The following is an 18686-nucleotide window of genomic DNA, read 5'->3' as shown; positions in this document are numbered from 1 at the left end:
CAGTAGGTTGTATTATTTTACAAAGGGGAGACATAGGGACTGAGAAGGGGTGGTCTTAGTAATGGACACCCCCTTTAATTGCTCCGTGCACACTCACCTGACATCCCCTGTATATATATGGCGACGTGAGACCCCCGAGGCGGGCCTGGAGCCGCCCTGTATGGGGTAATATTGTGTAATTGTTACCTATGCGATTCCCTTATGTCACCATTATGGGGGCTCCATGATGTCGGCAGCGGTCGCCTTCCTCGCCACCCGTGATGTCGGCTTCTCCTGCTGACGGAGTTAATGAATAATGAAGGCTGCTGGTTAATTTATCCCCTCCGCTGTCTCCCTGGTGGTCAGCCATGTGATACCCGGGGTCCTCCCTGTTGTGTACATTCGTCACCTGGTTGCCATGATCAGTCCCCGTCTCCTGGGGTTGCTATGGAAACCTAGGAGCTGCTCGCAGTGCCGGCAGGTTGTTATGGCAGCATCTGTGGCCTACAGAGCATCAGTCATGGCCTCCCGTGTGAGACCCTCGTCCACGCCCGGTGTCCCCCGCATCTCGGCCCTGACCGTGCTCCTTGAAGCCCAGCGCATGGTTCGTGGTATCCGCTTTCCTAATATTGTGTAGTCACAGAGTTAGAAAAACATGGCTGCTTTATGTAAAAAAAAACAGCGCCACAGCTGTCCATGGTTGTGTCTAGTACTGCAAGTCAGACTCATTCACTTCATCAGAGCGGTAATACCAGACTCAGCCCGGAGACAGGGGTGGCGCTGTTTTGTTCTTTTACTTGCAAGAAATCAGCCGTTTTTATTGTAATCATGTATGTTATGGGATCGCCTGGTGAGGTTGGTTTGCTAATCCACTTCACCAGGTGAGGCATGGACCAGAGCGAGGTACAGCGGATCGGGATGAACCAGACGGCATTGGAACAACAGAGCTGGATGTGCAGGTCGCCACTGGAGCAGTGTGGAATAGCAGAGCTGGATGTGCAGGTCACTACTGGAGCAGTGTGGAATAGCAGAGCTGGATGTGCAGGTCACTACTGGAGCAGTGTGGAATAGCAGAGCTGGATGTGCAGGTCGCCACTGGAGCAGTGTGGAATAGCAGAGCTGGATGTGCAGGTCGCCACTGGAGCAGTGTGGAATAGCAGAGCTGGATGTGCAGGTCACTACTGGAGCAGTGTGGAATAGCAGAGCTGGATGTGCAGGTCACTACTGGAGCAGTGTGGAACAGCAGAGCTGGATGTGCAGGTCACTACTGGAGCAGTGTGGAATAGCAGAGCTGGATGTGCAGGTCACTACTGGAGCAGTGTGGAATAGCAGAGCTGGATGTGCAGGTCGCCACTGGAGCAGTGTGGAATAGCAGAGCTGGATGTGCAGGTCACTACTGGAGCAGTGTGGAATAGCAGAGCTGGATGTGCAGGTCGCCACTGGAGCAGTGTGAAATAGCAGAGCTGGATGTGCAGGTCGCCACTGGAGCAGTGTTGAATAGCAGAGCTGGATGTGCAGGTCACTACTGGAGCAGTGTGGAATAGCAGAGCTGGATGTGCAGGTCACTACTGGAGCAGTGTGGAATAGCAGAGCTGGATGTGCAGGTCGCCACTGGAGCAGTGTGGAATAGCAGAGCTGGATGTGCAGGTCACTACTGGAGCAGTGTGGAATAGCAGAGCTGGATGTGCAGGTCGCCACTGGAGCAGTGTGGAATAGCAGAGCTGGATGTGCAGGTCGCCACTGGAGCAGTGTGGAATAGCAGAGCTGGATGTGCAGGTCACTACTGGAGCAGTGTGGAATAGCAGAGCTGGATGTGCAGGTCACTACTGGAGTAGTGTGGAATAGCAGAGCTGGATGTGCAGGTCACTACTGGAGCAGTGTGGAATAGCAGAGCTGGATGTGCAGGTCACTACTGGAGCAGTGTGGAATAGCAGAGCTGGATGTGCAGGTTGCCACTGGAGCAGTGTGGAATAGCAGAGCTGGATGTGCAGGTCACTACTGGAGCAGTGTGGAATAGCAGAGCTGGATGTGCAGGTCACTACTGGAGCAGTGTGGAACAGCAGAGCTGGATGTGCAGGTCACTACTGGAGCAGTGTGGAATAGCAGAGCTGGATGTGCAGGTCACTACTGGAGCAGTGTGGAATAGCAGAGCTGGATGTGCAGGTCGCCACTAGAGCAGTGTGGAATAGCAGAGCTGGATGTGCAGGTCACTACTGGAGCAGTGTGGAATAGCAGAGCTGGATGTGCAGGTCGCCACTGGAGCAGTGTGGAATAGCAGAGCTGGATGTGCAGGTCACTACTGGAGCAGTGTGGAATAGCAGAGCTGGATGTGCAGGTCGCCACTGGAGCAGTGTGGAATAGCAGAGCTGGATGTGCAGGTCGCCACTGGAGCAGTGTGGAATAGCAGAGCTGGATGTGCAGGTCGCCACTGGAGCAGTGTGGAATAGCAGAGCTGGATGTGCAGGTCACTACTGGAGCAGTGTGGAATAGCAGAGCTGGATGTGCAGGTCACTACTGGAGCAGTGTGGAATAGCAGAGCTGGATGTGCAGGTCACTACTGGAGCAGTGTGGAATAGCAGAGCTGGATGTGCAGGTCGCCACTGGAGCAGTGTGGAATAGCAGAGCTGGATGTGCAGGTCACTACTGGAGCAGTGTGGAATAGCAGAGCTGGATGTGCAGGTCGCCACTGGAGCAGTGTGGAATAGCAGAGCTGGATGTGCGGGTCGCCACTGGAGCAGTGTGGAATAGCAGAGCTGGATGTGCAGGTCACTACTGGAGCAGTGTGGAATAGCAGAGCTGGATGTGCAGGTCACTACTGGAGCAGTGTGGAATAGCAGAGCTGGATGTGCAGGTCACTACTGGAGCAGTGTGGAATAGCAGAGCTGGATGTGCAGGTCACTACTGGAGCAGTGTGGAATAGCAGAGCTGGATGTGCAGGTCACTACTGGAGCAGTGTGGAATAGCAGAGCTGGATGTGCAGGTCGCCACTGGAGCAGTGTGGAATAGCAGAGCTGGATGTGCAGGTCACTACTGGAGCAGTGTGGAATAGCAGAGCTGGATGTGCAGGTCACTACTGGAGCAGTGTGGAACAGCAGAGCTGGATGTGCAGGTCACTACTGGAGCAGTGTGGAATAGCAGAGCTGGATGTGCAGGTCGCCACTAGAGCAGTGTGGAATAGCAGAGCTGGATGTGCAGGTCACTACTGGAGCAGTGTGGAATAGCAGAGCTGGATGTGCAGGTCGCCACTGGAGCAGTGTGGAATAGCAGAGCTGGATGTGCAGGTCACTACTGGAGCAGTGTGGAATAGCAGAGCTGGATGTGCAGGTCGCCACTGGAGCAGTGTGGAATAGCAGAGCTGGATGTGCAGGTCGCCACTAGAGCAGTGTGGAATAGCAGAGCTGGATGTGCAGGTCACTACTGGAGCAGTGTGGAATAGCAGAGCTGGATGTGCAGGTCGCCACTGGAGCAGTGTGGAATAGCAGAGCTGGATGTGCAGGTCACTACTGGAGCAGTGTGGAATAGCAGAGCTGGATGTGCAGGTCGCCACTGGAGCAGTGTGGAATAGCAGAGCTGGATGTGCAGGTCGCCACTGGAGCAGTGTGGAATAGCAGAGCTGGATGTGCAGGTCAGCACTGGAGCAGTGTGGAATAGCAGAGCTGGATGTGCAGGTCAGCACTGGAGCAGCGCGGAAAAGCACAGCTGGATATGCTAGTTAGCACCTGGAATAGTGGAGCTGGATATGCAGACCAGCACTGGAGCAGTGTAGAACAATAGAGCTGTTTAGTAGGTCAGCACTGGAGCAGTGTGGAACAGCAGATTTGGATATGTTGGTCAGCACTTGAATGGCATGGAACACGCACCTGGATATGTAGGTCAGTGCATGGACCAGCAGATTTGGATATGTTGGATATACAGGTAATCACTTGAATGGCATGGAACAGCAGAGCTGGATACGCTAGTTAGCACCTGGAATAGCGGAGCTGGATATGCAGGTCGGCACGTGGTGCAGCGTGATACAGCAGAGCTGGATATGCAGGTGGAGTCTTGGAGCGGTGTTGAAAAGTGCAGTTGGATACGCAGGCCAAAACGATGGAGTAGCAGAGCAGAGTGTGCAGAGAGGCATCTTGGAACAGCAGCATTGAGTAGGAGGACAATGAGCTAAACAGAATGTGCAGCGGTGGATTGATTCCTGAGGATTACATCTGTCCGATGTTGGAACACATAATCCTTTTTCATTCCATAAATTCTTATGGCGACATTACCGCCCGTCATTCCCAGCAGCGTTTATGTTACCCCCTTTTTATTAGAATTTTTAATCTATTTATCTGGGTAAGAGCACAGGCGCCTTGGAGCAGCAGAGTCGAGTGTGCAGTATAGCTGAGATGAGCGTGTCAGGAGACATGTCCCAGAGCCAGTCCTGGGTACACAGAGCTCAGTCGTTTAGTGGCCATAATGGAAACTGAACCATCCGAATACTCATACAGCAAACCTCTGCCTGAGCCTAAAAAGGCCTGGGGGAGCGAAATCAGAGGCGCACACCGCGTTGTCGCAGTATCCATTTCTAATCTCTTTGTGGTGTACTTTCTGCAGAAGTCAATAACTCATCGAATGATCTACGTAGCGAGGATAACTCCGGGGCAAGCGCATCGCGGGGATATACCAGGTAACTGCTGCGCAAAAACCACAAACTTTGAAAACATTTTTTTTCTTACGTAATTGCAGACCCGATTGCAAAACTTTTTTTTTTTTTATCCCCCGATCCATTAAAATAAAATAAAAATATGTAGGGGGTCTATATTTAAAGGGGTTTTCCAGGGCATTTTTTTAATTATTATTTTTTAAAGCAGATTTCACAATGCCAACTGCACATTATTAAATAGATCTTAGACCTAAGGAGGCTGGTGTACTTACTTTTAAATGCCATGTCTTACTATCACAAGATTTCTCATGTAAAAAAAATCTAACATATGGATTGATGACGATGATGATTTCTTCTTCTCTGCACACAGATCATTACGAAAGATTATTTCATCGACTGATAAAATCCAACCTGGGAGAATCCATCTCCGGATTACTGCTGCTCTACCCCGGCTGTGTCATTCATATGATTGAGGTGAGTGCTATGAAATGGGAATGTGGACTGGGAATTAAAGGGGCGTTCCAGGACCTTCAGATATATTTTAATAAGTCATTAATATCAGGAGGGTGGGATCCTCCCCAAGTGAATAGGGGGGGGGACATTGCAGTACCATTCCTGACCACTACACATTGAACTTTTTTGACAATTTTTGGTCCTAAAAAGTTGCAAACTGATAATTATTTTTATAGCGTTCCTACCAAGGGCAGAAAAAATAGGTGTAAAGTCCAAGAGGGGTATGACCAAATACTTTATAGACAGATTTATTAAGCTTTAAACCAGAAAATGTCACAAATTTTGCACCTGCATCTATGCCTTTTAAAACCTGTGTGACGTGTTTTTTCTTTTTTGCACTTTTGTTTTTTTCCTCCCTCCCTTCCAAGAGCCGCAACTTTTTTTTTTTTTTCTTGGGGTACCTATGTACAATACCAAATATGATTACTTTTTATATTATTATTTTTGAACTAAGAAAAGCAGGATTGACTCAAACCTCTAGTTTTTTTTGTTATAATATTTTTAAAAACATTTTTACTTTATTTTTTTCATTTATAAATGGATGTTGTCAGATAGCGCTTGTAAAAACAACCAATTTTGCAATTTACTGCTTGTTAAAATTTCCAGTCGTTCTTGACATATTAATATTTTTTTCTTTTCATCTTGTTGCCTTGGAGACCAAGTGGTCGGTCTCCTAGGCAACGAGATGTAATCAAAAGAAAAGTGTTAATATCTCAAGAACGGCAGCAAATTTTAATAAGCTGTAAATTGGAAAAGTGCTTGTTTTTACAAGCTCTATCTGACAATACCAATTTGTGACAATGGGAAATAACCCCTTCAATTCTACAGTATGATCTCTTATGAAGCCCTCAGTAACTGTCCTGTGTGTTGTTAATGTCTCCCTATTCATTGCTTCCGTAGGCTTCTTCCGAAATCCTCTCTGGGATAAATCAAGATCTCATTCAGATCCAGGGTGCAAAGTACGAGTTTATAATTTTTTTTGTGAGAACCAATATCGAATTACGTGTTTTCTAGAACATCTGGAATAGTTATGTAACGCTACGTGCAGGTGTGATCCTCACAATTTACTGCGTCCGCACATAACCCATCCATATTTTCCAGATCACTTCTGCAGGACATCAGAATCCTTGTGATCTCGCACAACATCCGGAGCAGGCTGCTTCCGCAGTGGTATTTCCACATCGTGACGCTGCCCACGCAGTACTTGGGTGACGTTGGGTCTGGACTTTCGGAGGAGACCGTGGTGGAAGAATGTTTCACTCTTATGTTGAAGTTAGGAGTGTTCTTGTCTCAGATACTAAGTGTAAGTTCACCCGTAGCGAAAAAAAATACGCTGATTTTATCCACTCGCAGAATATTAGCTCATTTTGGTCGTTGTTTCGGAGAAATCAGTTTGAAAAAATGTGGACCACACGGGATAAGATCTGACTATTCCGATGTGAACCCCCTGCCGGCTTATCCCCGCCCATCACCATTGAGGTCTCTTCTGAGAAGGCCATTTATTCAGTTGGTGAGGGCTGGGAAATTTACCCGGGGGCTAGTCAGGTCTTTCCAAACTGCTCATATATCAGCACTTATTTACTTTTCTACCTCTCTACTCTCCATAAGACTTTAGCTACTTTCTCCCCTGTCCACTGCATATCTGTATACGCCTATCTTTCCACTGCAACCTCTAACACTGGGTGAAGGGAGGGGAGAGCAGACAGTTGGGCGCTTGAGCTCTGATCCATTCATATCAGTTTTGCAAAAGCACGCGGTGAGGTAAAGGACTTCACAATCTGCAGAAGCAAATCGGTAGAAAATCTAAGTTTCGTAACTTTGTACTTAGAAAACGATCTACTTAAGTGAAGGCGTATAGGACAGCGATTATAGGCCGTAATATATTGGATGCTGACGTTCTAGACTTGTATGGTAAAGCTTTTCTTATAGCTGAATGCATATATTTGTGCAGCCTGGCAGCAAAGGTCTGGGAGGAAATCTGCATGACTTGGCGCCAGAACTGCTGGTCAGAGAAGAAAACATCGACTTCCTTATTCGCTCCGAGACGTTTCTCACACCAGAAAAGTTCCTCAAAATGTATAACAAGCCGATCAACAGTTCTGTTGCTTCAGGTAAACCCGTACAGAGCGCGTCATGGTGTGTAGGACAGGACACATGCTTACCGCATATCTAACCTGGCAGGTATCAGTAGATGTGACGTCACAAACCCCTAGTTATTTTTTATGTGGAACTGATCAGAGCCAGAATACCACTTAAAGGGGCGTTGCCATCTTCATAAATTTGATTGCCCATTATGTCCTGAATAGGTAGTAATTGGTAAATCAGTGCGTACGCACCGCCAACAATCATCAGAACAAGGGACTTGCGCGACTTTGGCCAAGAATTGACACAGGAGACAAATCTCCCTGCTGAGAACACAAATCCTGGGCATTAAAAAAGGTAGACTACCAAACAACAGGTTTTATTAAGAAAGATATATACACAGAGAACATAATAAAAATGAGTCGTACAGTAAATGGGGAGACACATATGGCAGAAGGAACAAAATGACACCACACGGCGTTATTATATGGTACCAGTGTGACACGCTGCGGCATCCAAAGGTCTATCCCCCCCGAACACGTCTCAGAACAACGAGCAATAGATAGGATATAAAGGGGTGGTCTTTGGTTCAGTAATGGTTAAAATTGCAAGCTGCTTGTTAAAACATGAAACTGAAATTGACCTTTCATTAAAATCCTCAGACGGCTGTAGAGATTGTACAGCAATGTACGGACTGGTCACGGGTCTCCCAACCTGAGCACAACAGCTGTATAGAAATATATGAAGGTGTCGCACTCGGGTCGTCAGAGCCGCCGGCCGGTCTCTGCATTGTGGTCCGATTTATACGGACCTCTGACTGCGACCTAAGGAAGAGTCTGGAGAGATTGCTGGAGGTCGCACGAGCACTCGGCCTACAGCTGCCTCATGTCATGTCCAGCCTTAAGGACGATGGATTGGGATATTTTAGTCTGGACTCTTCCAGGGGACCAGAATCCTGCTTTGTGGTGTTGTAAGAAATGTATTCTAAAAAAGCAAAACCAGACGATCTGAACTCGTTCCTCTGTATCCTCCTTTCCTTACAGCTTTTCTCTGGCCGGCTCCTCAGCACCTGTATGTATAGAAGACGTCCTGAGTCCTCCTCCGCTCCTACAGCCCTTCATTCACTGCTCGCGGTTTTCTTCTAGATTTCACAAAATAAACAAAATACAAGAAATGAACTATTGCGGTGACTATTTATTTTTCAGTTAACATGAAGACATTACTCCTAATCTCAGGTACTGCAAGGTTCACCCTCAGCATTGCAGAGTGCTGTCCATGGTGGATCCCCGCAGCATAAGCTGACATTGGCGCTGATCAGTTTATGTGGTGGAGCAGGCGCAGCTCACCAAAAATGCCAGTCTGTATCCTTCAGAAGGAAAATCGGCAGCGAATTCATGCGGTACGAATACAGACGGAGTCTAGTCTCATACAGCAGACTGCACGGGCAAATGTATCCAGCTGGATGTGCAGGATGCAAATCACAAAAAATTTGGTTGCTCAGCACCACCGACATCCGCTTCTCCCTACCAACGTCCTCACATCCACTCATCACCGACATGCTCTCGTCCCTATCAACGTTCCCTCATCTCCACGGATGTCTGTTCGCTACTACCTATGTCCCCTCATCACCACCGAAATCCCTTCATCCCTACCGACGTCCCCAACATCTGCTCATCACTACTGGTGTGCCCTTGCCCTTACCAACATCCCCTCATTCACCCCAATCGACGTCCGCTTGTCCCTACCGACATCCACTCATCTTAACCGACGTCCCCACGAACATGTGTCGTGTCCCCACCGGCGCCCTCTCATCCCCAATATCTGCTCATCGTCACCAATGCGCCCTTGCCCCTTCCAATGTCCCCTTTATAGACTTCCTCTCATCCCCATGGATGTTCGCTTGTCCCCTCATCCTTACCGACATCCGCTCATCCCCACAGACATCCCCTCATTCGTCCCCTCCAACATCTGCTCATCCCCACCGACATCCTCTTGTCCCCACGGACGATCCCTTGTCCCCAACATCCACTCATCGCTGACGTACTTTCGCCAATACCAACGTCTCCTTGTTCGCCCCCACCGATGCCCACTCATCCCCACGGATGTCCGCTCATTCCCATCGACATCCCCTCCAACATCTGCTCATCCCCGCCGACGTCCACTCACCCCTTATTCCCCACTGACGTCCCCTTGGTCGTCACAACCGACGTCCGCTCATCGCCGACATACCCTCGCCCCTACCAATGTCTCCTCGTTCACCCCCACCGACGTGCCCTCATCCCCACCAATGTGACCTCGTCCCCACCAATGTCAGCTCGTCCCCTTATCCCCACTAACGTCCCCTCCAACATCTGCTCATCCCCACCGACGTTTCCTGGGCCTTAACACCCGCTCATTGCCGACGTGCCCTCTCCCCTACCAACATCTTGTTCGCCCCCACATCCCCACGGATATCCGCTCATCCCCACCGACGTGCCCTTCTTCCCACCGTTGTCCCGATTCGTCCCCACCCGCGCTGCCTCCGACATATTCTCATCCCCATGGACGTCCCCTAATCCCCAAAATCCACTCATGGCCACCAATGCCCCTACCAATGTCCCCTCAATTGCCCCCACACACTTTCTCTCATCCCCACAGATGTCCGCTCGTCACCTCATCCCCCTACCGACATCTTCTCATCTCCACTTCCCCATCGACGTCCTCTCGTCCCCTCTTCCCCACCGAGGTCTTCTTGTTCGTCCCCACTGACGTCCCCTTGTTCGCCCCTACCGATGTCATCTCGTCACCTCTTCCCCACCGCGGTCCTATTATTCGTCCCCACTGACGTCCTCTTGTTCGTCCCCACTGACGTCCCCTTGTTCTTCCCTACCAACGTCCTCTCTTCCCCACCGCGGTCCTCTTATTCGTCCTCAATGATGTCCCCTTGTTTGTCTCTACCGATGTCCTCTTGTTCGTCCCTACCGATGTCCTCTCGCCCCCTCTTCCCCACCGCGGTCCTCTTATTCATCCCCACTGACGTCCCCTTGTTCGTCCCCACAGACGTCCTCTCATCCCCACTGCAGTCCTTATTCGTCCCCACTGACGTCCCCTTGTTCGTCCCCACTGACATCCTCTTGTTCGTCCCCACTGACATCCTCTTGTTCGTCCCCACTAGTGTCCCTACCAATGTCCTCTCTTCCCCACCGCGGTCCTCTTATTCGTCCCCACAGATGTCCCCTCTTCCCCACTGCGGTCCTCTTATTTGTCCCCACTGACGTCCCCTTGTTCGTCCCTACTGACGTCCTCTCTTCCCCACCACGGTCCTCTTATTCGTCCCCAGTGATGTCCCCTTGTTCGTCCCTACCGACGTCCTCTCTTCCCCACTGCGGTCCTCTTATTTGTCCCCACTGACGTCCCCTCTTCTCCACCACGGTCCTCTTGTTCGTCCCCACTGACATCCCCTTGTTCATCCCTACCGACATCCCCTCTCCTCCACCGCGGTCCTCTTGTTCGTCCCCACCCACATCCTCTCATCCCCTCTTCCCCACTGACGTCCCCTTGTTCGCCCCTACCGATGTCCTCTCATCCCCACTGACGTCCCCTTGTTCGTCCCCACTGACATCCTCTTGTTCGTCCCCACTAGTGTCCCTACCAACGTCCTCTCTTCCCCACCGCGGTCCTCTTATTCGTCCCCACAGATGTCCCCTCTTCCCCAATGCGGTCCTCTTATTTGTCCCCAGTGATGTCCCCTTGTTCATCCCTACCGACGTCCCCTCTTCTCCACCACGGTCCTCTTGTTCGTCCCCACTGACGTCCCCTTGTTCATCCCTACCGACATCCCCTCTTCTCCACCGCGGTCCTCTTGTTCGTCCCCACCCACATCCTCTCTACTTTACAGACGTCCTCTCGTCCCCTCTTCCCCACTGACGTCCCCTTGTTCGCCCCTACCGATGTCCTCTTGTCCCCACTGACGTCCCCTCTTCCCCACTGACGTCCCCTTGTTCGCCCCTACCGATGTCCTCTCGTCCCCACTGACGTCCCCTCTTCCCCACTGACGTCCCCTTGTTCGCCCCTACCGATGTCCTCTCTTCCTTACAGACGCCTCCTCTCGTCCCCTCTTCCGTCCCTACCGATGTCTTCTTGTCCCCGCTTCCCCACAGACGTCCTCTTGTCCCCTTTTCCCCACCCCACAGACGTCTCCTCTTCCCCACAGACGTCCCCTCTTCCCCACTGACGTCCCCTTGTTCGTCCCTACCGATGTCCTCTCGTCCCCTCTTCCTTACAGACGTCCTCTTGTCCCCTTTTCCCCACCCCACAGACGTCTCCTCTTCCCCACAGACGTCCCCTCTTCCCCATTGACGTCCCCTTGTTCGCCCCTACTGATGTCCTCTCGTCCCCTCTTCCTTACAGACGCCTCCTCTCATCCCCTCTTCCGTCCCTACCGATGTCTTCTTGTCCCCGCTTCCCCACAGACGTCCTCTTGTCCCCTTTTCCCCACCCCACAGACGTCCCCTCTTCCCCACTGACGTCCCCTTGTTCATCCCTACCGATGTCCTCTCGTCCCCTCTTCCTTAGACGTTCTCTTGTCCCCTTTTCCCCACCCCACAGACGTCCCCTCTTCCCCACTGACGTCCCCTTGTTCGCCCCTACCGATGTCCTCTCGTCCCCTCTTCCTTACAGACGCCTCCTCTCGTCCCCTCTTCCCCACAGACGTCGCCTTGTTCGTCCCTACCGATGTCCTCTCATCCCCTCTTCCTTAGATGTTCTCTTGTCCCCTTTTCCCCACCCCACAGACGTCCCCTCTTCCCCACAGACGTCACCTTGTTCGTCCCTACCGATGTCCTCTCGTCCCCTCTTCCTTAGACGTTCTCTTGTCCCCTTTTCCCCACCCCACAGACGTCCCCTCTTCCCCACAGACGTCGCCTTGTTCGTCCCTACCGATGTCCTCTCGTCCCCTCTTCCTTAGACGTTCTCTTGTCCCCTTTTCCCCACCCCACAGACGTCCCCTCTTCCCCACAGACGTCACCTTGTTCGTCCCTACCGATGTCCTCTCGTCCCCTCTTCCTTACAGACGCCTCCTCTCGTCCCCTCTTCCGTCCCTACCGATGTCCTCTCGTCCCCTCTTCCTTAGACGTTCTCTTGTCCCCTTTTCCCCACCCCACAGACGTCCCCTCTTCCCCACAGACGTCCCGTTGTTCGCCCCTACCGATGTCCTCTCGTCCCCTCTTCCTTACAGACGCCTCCTCTCGTCCCCACCGATGTCCTCTTGTCCCCTTTTCCCCACCCCACAGACTTCTCCTCTTCCCCACCCACGTCCTCTCAGACAGACAGGTGCGATGTCGCCATTCTGATCGCCCGATACGCCACCACTTGTCCTGGCAGCCACATTGCCGCACATATCGGGCAGACATTGATCCGGGCGCCGTCCCCAGTCGGTGACTGATCTCTTCAGAGCCGCCTCTTCCGGTCGCTCCCGGTGTCCAGGGAGAAGACATGGCGGCCTCCAAGTGCTCGCGGCTGAGCGGGGAGCTGTCCCGCCGGGTCCTGGCCTCGGTGGACACGGTGCTCTTTGACTGTGACGGGGTGCTGTGGCGGGGGGACGAGGCGGTGCCGGGGGCCCCGGAGCTGGTCACCGCCCTGCGGAGCAGCGGGAAGCGGGTCTTCTACCTGACGAACAACAGCACCAAGACCCGGGCCATGTACGCCGACAAGCTGGGCCGGCTGGGCTTCGGCGCGGAGCCGGGGGAGGTGTTCGGCACCGCGTACTGCACGGCCCGGTACCTGCGGGACGAGGCGCGGCTGCAGGGCAAGGTCTATCTGATCGGCGGCACGGCGCTGAGCCGGGAGCTGGAGGCGGCGGGGATCCCGCATGTGGGGAGCGGCCCGGAGCCGGTGACCGGCGGCATGAAGGACTGGGCGGCGCTGGAGAAGGACCCGGAGGTGCGGGCCGTGGTGGTCGGCTTCGACGAGCATTTCAGCTACATGAAACTGACGCGGGCGCTCCACTATCTGCAGGACCCGGACTGCCTGTTCATCGCCACCAACACCGACACCCGCCTGCCGCTGGAGGGAGGACGCGTCATCCCCGGTACTGACCCGACGGGACTGAAGGAGACGCCGCTCTGCCTCCTATATAAAGACTGACCTTGTTTCCCATAGCAACCTATCAGAGCGCAGCTTACAGTTTTACTGAAATGGAAGCTGCGCTCTGATTGGCTGCACTGGGTAACTAGGACAGTTGTCTCTTGAAACTGATTTTTGATTGGTAGCTATGGGTTACTGGGGCAGGGTTCTGTTAAATCTGAGCTGGGATTGGTTGCTATGGTAATTAGGGCAGGTTTCTGTTAAAACTGAGCTGAAATTGGTTGCTATGGTAACTAGGGCAGGTTTTCCCGTTAACATAGGTCTTATAAATGAGGCGCTATAGAAATGCCACAATGTCCGACTGACACTGGCCGCAATTGAATGGAAAAACGCCGTCAATTACGTCAGACGTCGTCAGTTTCCCACTGAAAAGATATTGGGCCGTGTTGAATTGGGTAAAGTTTAGTCAAGCTTTAGAATTTTCTCACCACAAAAAAAAAATTAAATAAATGATTGTGACAGAGGAGGAAGTGGCGCTGTTGTCACCGTCGCTCGGCTCGTTACTTCACATCTTGTCTATGACTGGTGGCCGGTGACGCGTCTGCATGTGTCCGGTTATATTACCTGTTCACACACTACAATCACAGACGACCCCCGCGGGGCCGGAGCCGGCAGCGCCCCAGATCGCTCTGTGTGTTCAGTGCTGGACTTATTGCTTCCTCTTTTGGTTCTGGTGGAACATGACCGCTGCAGCCTATCAGAGACTGACTGCAGCGGTCATGAGGAAGCCGACGGGAGTCACAGGCAGCACTGGAGGAATGGCAGTAGTCAAGTTGGTGAGAATGTTATTTCTTCCCAGCGCCCTGGGCCAGATCTTCATGTAAAAATTAGTCTAGGGCGATCCCTGGGAGCCGCCACGAACTAGAGATTTAGGCCGATTTAGACAAAGTCCATCAGCGTTTTTTCTTGGCTCAAGATGGAGCTGACGGCAGATATGATAGATCTTTTCCCGCTTGGTGATCTAATTGATTTATAGAGATTGGTGTTGAACAACAGATCTACATGCCATCAGCTGGAGACCGGGCTGTAATAGAGACTGAGCCGTCGGTTTCTCTAGATTGACCACTAGGTTGTGGTATTGTCATCCAACATGGCGACCTTCACTGGACGAGATTTTCAGAAATCTGCTGTCTGAGGTCCCTAATGTGCATCCAGTATTATCTTGGCTTAATGTCCGTGTCAGCATAACTGTATGATCCTTTATACAAGGTAAACTCAATCTCTGCCCACTAGCCAGATTGACAGCTCAGTACCCCTCCCCCCAGCTGCTGAATCTCTTATCAGCATTGCCTGATTGACAGCTCTTCAGTGCCCCTCCTCCCTGCTGCGGAATCTCCACCCACCTGATTGACAGCTCCTCAGTGCCCCTCCTCCCTGCTGCGGACTCTCCACCCACCTTAGCCTGATTGACAGCTCCTCAGTGCCCCTCCTCCCTGCTGCAGAATCTCCGCCCAAACCTACCCTAATTGACAGCTCCTCAGTACCCCTCCTCCCTGCTGCAGAATCTCCACCCACCTGATTGACAGCTCCTCAGTGCCCCTCCCTGCTGCGGAATCTCCAGCCACCCACCTGATTGACAGCTCCTCAGTGCCCCTCCCTGCTGCGGAATCTCCAGCCACCCACCTGATTGACTTCTCCTCAGTGCCCCTCCTCTCTGCTGCGGACCCTCCACCCACCTTAGCTTGATTGACAGCTCCTCAGTGCCCCTCCTCCCTGCTGTGGACCCTCCACCCACCTTAGCCCGATTGACAGCTCCTCAGTGCCCCTCCTCCCTGCTGCGGACCCTCCACCCACCTTAGCCCGATTGACAGCTCCTCAGTGCCCCTCCTCCCTGCTGCGGACCCTCCACCCACCTTAGCCTGATTGACAGCTCCTCAGTGCCCCCCCTCCCTGCTGCGGACCCTCCACCCACCTTAGCCTGATTGACAGCTCCTCAGTGCCCCTCCTCCCTGCTGCGGACCCTCCACCCACCTTAGCCTGATTGACAGCTCCTCAGTGCCCCTCCTCCCTGCTGAGCTCTCACTGCAGATTTCAGACTTCTCTGGGGGGAGTCAGGATACATTGGACTCATTCTCTCACTTTTTCGCTGGACTCCTAAATTGATCCGTCCAATTTTTCTTTTCTTTAGAAGCGCTCAGACTTTTTATCAGTTGTCCTTTTTTTTTTTAATAGGAACCGGCTGCATGGTGCGAGCAGTGGAAACTGCAGCTCATCGCAAAGCCCAGGTCATCGGGAAGCCCAACTCCTTCCTCTACGACTGCGTAGTCAAAGAATGTGGCTTGGATCCATCAAGGACTGTGATGGTGGGAGATCGCCTGGACACAGACATTCAGATGGGCTCCACCTGCGGGATTCGAACACTCCTGACCCTGACCGGATTCTCCAGCCTGGAGGAAGCAAAGTCCCACCAAGAAAACGGCTCCCTCTCCTTGGTCCCGGATTTCTACGTGGACTCTGTGGCCGACCTCCTTCCGGCACTGTCTCCTGCTGATCAGTGACCGCTTTTACCAGAAGGAACGGTTCAATCAACTGCAGCAGAATTTACATAGAATAAAAAATTATATCTGTATTATTTATTTTATAAAATATTGAAATATTTTACAGAAACTGCGTTCAATTTCAGCTCATTGTTTTGGCAGGGAAGGGGGGTGGGAACGAGACCCTTACAGAAGGATAGATTACACACATACTATAGTTTTTGGTCCCATCACTTCCATAGGGATGGACTTCCGCTACGATGAAAGACAACCCCATACTTCCTGCTCACTGCAGACAGACGTGACCGCTGCAGCCAATCACTTTGGTCACTTATAGCCAGTGACTGGATGCAGCAGTCAAACAGGAAAATTGGTGACTGGTGGAGGACCTAGCCAGCCTTGAAGGCGGAATATCAAGGGGCATCCTTAGTGCTATAAGGGCTATTTATGATAGGTTGGGGTCCCCCACCTGTAGGGGAATTGGGGACTCCTGCAATGGTTGCAGCTGTATTTAGAAGGGGGGTGACAAAATGCAGAGCTGCGGTGTTCATCACCCTCCATAATAAGGAGCTATGGAAAAAGCAGAGAGGTGAGAACTATCACATTACGAATACTTTGGTAACCCTTTCAATACTTTGGGCTAGCTTTGCACATGTTGCCAGCAGAAAGAGTTCTGTCCTCTAAAGTTTGGGGTATACAGAAATTTAAGTTTGTAGGATCACGTGTTCGCAAACACCATTTAAGGAAATCATATTCCTTTTAAATAGAATACAAATAACGTACAGTTTACATTGTTCTGTACATCGAGCATGCATAGAGTGTGCATAAGGTGAGTGCATAGTGAGCATGCATTGTGTGAGTGCATAGAGTGAGCATGCATAGAGTGAGCATGCATTGTCTGAGTGCATAGAGTGAGCGTGCATTGTGTGAGTGCATAGAGTGAGCATGCATTGTGTGAGTGTGCATAGAGTGAGCATGCATTGTGTGAGTGCATAGAGTGAGCATGTGCTGTTCCGCTGGATGTCATAGGAAATGTGGTTCTCTGCTGAGGCTGTAGGAGCGGCCATTCTGCTGCCTCTGTCTTCACCTGCAAGTGTGACTGTGGGACAGAGGAGATGGGTGAAGGGTTAGTGATCACTTTCAATAATTAGTCTTTGTATTTCCAGACCTTTGATAATGTGATAAATAAACAAAAATCTGTAAATCAATTAATTTATAAATATTATCCTATCACCCCCCAAAAAAAATTCTGTACAGAGCATCATCTACTACTAGATGTGTCCCAACCTGCTGTCCACTGCCTGTTGTCAAGTGTAATCCTTCTTTAGCAGCAGAGAAGAGAAATATATATCTACAGGAAGTGGGGGCTGCTCTATATCTACAAGATGTATGGGCAGGTCTATGGCTGTACAGGAAGTGGGGGCGGGTCTATATATCTGCAGGAAGTGTGTGGGGGGGAGGCTATATCTGTACAGGAAGTGGGGTGTGCCTATATCTGTACAGGAAGTGGGGGCGGGTCTATATAAGATGTAGGGGCGGGTCTATAGCTGTACAGAAACTAGGGTTTGCTCTATGGCTGTATAGGAACTAGGGGCGGGTCTATACAGGAAATGGGGGTGGGCCTTCATCTACAGGAAGTGGGGGCATGTCTATATCGCTACAAGAAATGGGGGCGGGTTTATATATCTACATGAAGAGAGGGCGGCTCTATATCTACAGGAAATGGGGGTGGGTTTATATCAACAGGAAGTGGGGGCGGGACTATATCTTTACAGGAAGTGCGGGCACGTCTTGGTCTCTAGAGGAAGTGGTGGGTCTATCTACAGGAAGTTAAGGTGAGTCTATATCTACAGGAAGTGGGGGCGGGTCCATATCTACAGAAAGTAGGGGCGGGTCTATATCTCTACAGGAAGTAAGGGTGGGTCTATTTGTACAGGAAGTGGGGGTGGGTCTATATCTCTACAGGAAGTAAGCGTGGGTCTATATTTGTACAGGAAGCGGGGATGGGTCTATATCTCTACAGTTAGTGGTGGCAGGTCTATCTACAGGAAGTGCAGGCAGGTCTTGGTCTCTGCAGGAAGTGGTGGGTCTATATCTCTACAGGAAGTGAAGTCGGGTCTATCTCTACAGGAAGTATGGACAGGTCTTGGTCTCTACAGGAAGTGTAGACGGGTCTATATTTCTACAGGAAGTAGGGGTGTGTCTATATCTCTACAGGAAGTAGGGCGGGTCTATATCTTTACAGAAAGGGGCGGGTCTATAGAGGAAGTGAGGTGGGTCTCTATCTTTACAGAAAGGGGCGGGTCTATAGAGGAAGTGGGGGTGGGTCTATCTGCAAGAAGTAGGGGCGGATCTAAATCTACAGGAAGTGGAGGCAGGTCTATATATACAGGAAGTGGAGGCAAATCTATATTTACAGGAAGTGGGGGTGGGCCTTTATCTACAGGAAGGGCAGGTGGGTCTATATCTCTACAAGAAGTAGGGGCGGATCTATACAGGAAATTGAGGAGGGTCTATATCTTAAGGAAGTGGAGGCAAGTCTATATTTACAGGAAGAGGAGGCAGGTCTATATCTACAGGAAGTGAGGCGGGACTATATCTCTACAGGAAGTGCGGGCAGGTCTTGGTCTCTATAGGAAGTGGTGGGTCTATACAGGAAGTGGGGCTGGACTATATCTCTACAGGAAGTGCGGGCAGGTCTTGGTCTCTATAGGAAGTGGTGGGTCTATACAGGAAGTGGGGCTGGACTATATCTCTACAGGAAGTGCGGGCAGGTCTTGGTCTCTATAGGAAGTGGTGGGTCTATACAGGAAGTGGGGCTGGACTATATCTCTACAGGAAGTGCGGGCAGGTCTTGGTCTCTATAGGAAGTG

The 18686-nt window shown here is 51.4% G+C and overlaps 2 protein-coding genes and 1 long non-coding RNA gene across 4 annotated transcripts; 2 read left to right on the top strand and 1 right to left on the bottom strand.

Annotated features, from left to right (window-relative positions):
* The first annotated feature begins 59 nt into the window (after positions 1-59).
* LOC143785554 (testis-expressed protein 47-like) lies at positions 60-8391 on the top strand. 2 transcript variants are annotated; one of them, XM_077274527.1, is made up of 8 exons: positions 60-583; positions 861-938; positions 4570-4642; positions 4989-5092; positions 6032-6090; positions 6233-6434; positions 7083-7242; positions 8257-8391. In XM_077274527.1, the coding sequence occupies exons 1-8, from the start codon at positions 398-400 to the stop codon at positions 8292-8294; spliced, it is 900 nt and encodes a 299-aa protein (XP_077130642.1). In that variant the 5' UTR covers positions 60-397; the 3' UTR covers positions 8295-8391. The 2 variants fall into 2 exon arrangements, with proteins under 2 accessions (XP_077130642.1, XP_077130643.1); XM_077274528.1 differs by lacking the exon at positions 861-938 and having other exon boundaries at positions 69-583.
* LOC143785559 (uncharacterized) lies at positions 7572-9679 on the bottom strand. The gene is made up of 2 exons (XR_013218016.1): positions 8560-9679; positions 7572-8354 (listed from the first exon to the last, which is right to left on the bottom strand). It is a non-coding gene; the product is annotated as an uncharacterized LOC143785559 (long non-coding RNA).
* Positions 9680-12500: 2821 nt separating this feature from the next.
* PGP (phosphoglycolate phosphatase) lies at positions 12501-15965 on the top strand. The gene is made up of 2 exons (XM_077274526.1): positions 12501-13280; positions 15509-15965. The coding sequence occupies exons 1-2, from the start codon at positions 12686-12688 to the stop codon at positions 15832-15834; spliced, it is 921 nt and encodes a 306-aa protein (XP_077130641.1). The 5' UTR covers positions 12501-12685; the 3' UTR covers positions 15835-15965.
* The last annotated feature ends 2721 nt before the right edge of the window (positions 15966-18686 follow it).

The sequence above is a fragment of the Ranitomeya variabilis genome, chromosome 7, assembly GCF_051348905.1.
Source record: "Ranitomeya variabilis isolate aRanVar5 chromosome 7, aRanVar5.hap1, whole genome shotgun sequence".
Taxonomy (NCBI): Eukaryota; Metazoa; Chordata; class Amphibia; order Anura; family Dendrobatidae; genus Ranitomeya; species Ranitomeya variabilis.
The sequence above is the reverse complement of the archived record's forward strand: the minus strand, read 5'-3'. Positions and strand labels throughout refer to the sequence as shown.

Excerpts from the sequence above, each read along its gene's own strand:
- PGP (XM_077274526.1), top strand. The coding sequence starts at position 12,686 with ATGGCGGCCTCCAAGTGCTCGCGGCTGAGCGGGGAGCTGTCCCGCCGG. Across the intron at positions 13,281-15,508 it reads GGGAGGACGCGTCATCCCCG|GAACCGGCTGCATGGTGCGA; the intron begins GTACTGACCCGA and ends TTTTTTTAATAG.
- LOC143785554 (XM_077274527.1), top strand. The coding sequence starts at position 398 with ATGATCAGTCCCCGTCTCCTGGGGTTGCTATGGAAACCTAGGAGCTGC. Across the intron at positions 5,093-6,031 it reads GTGTCATTCATATGATTGAG|GCTTCTTCCGAAATCCTCTC; the intron begins GTGAGTGCTATG and ends TTGCTTCCGTAG. Across the intron at positions 6,435-7,082 it reads TCTTGTCTCAGATACTAAGT|CCTGGCAGCAAAGGTCTGGG; the intron begins GTAAGTTCACCC and ends ATATTTGTGCAG.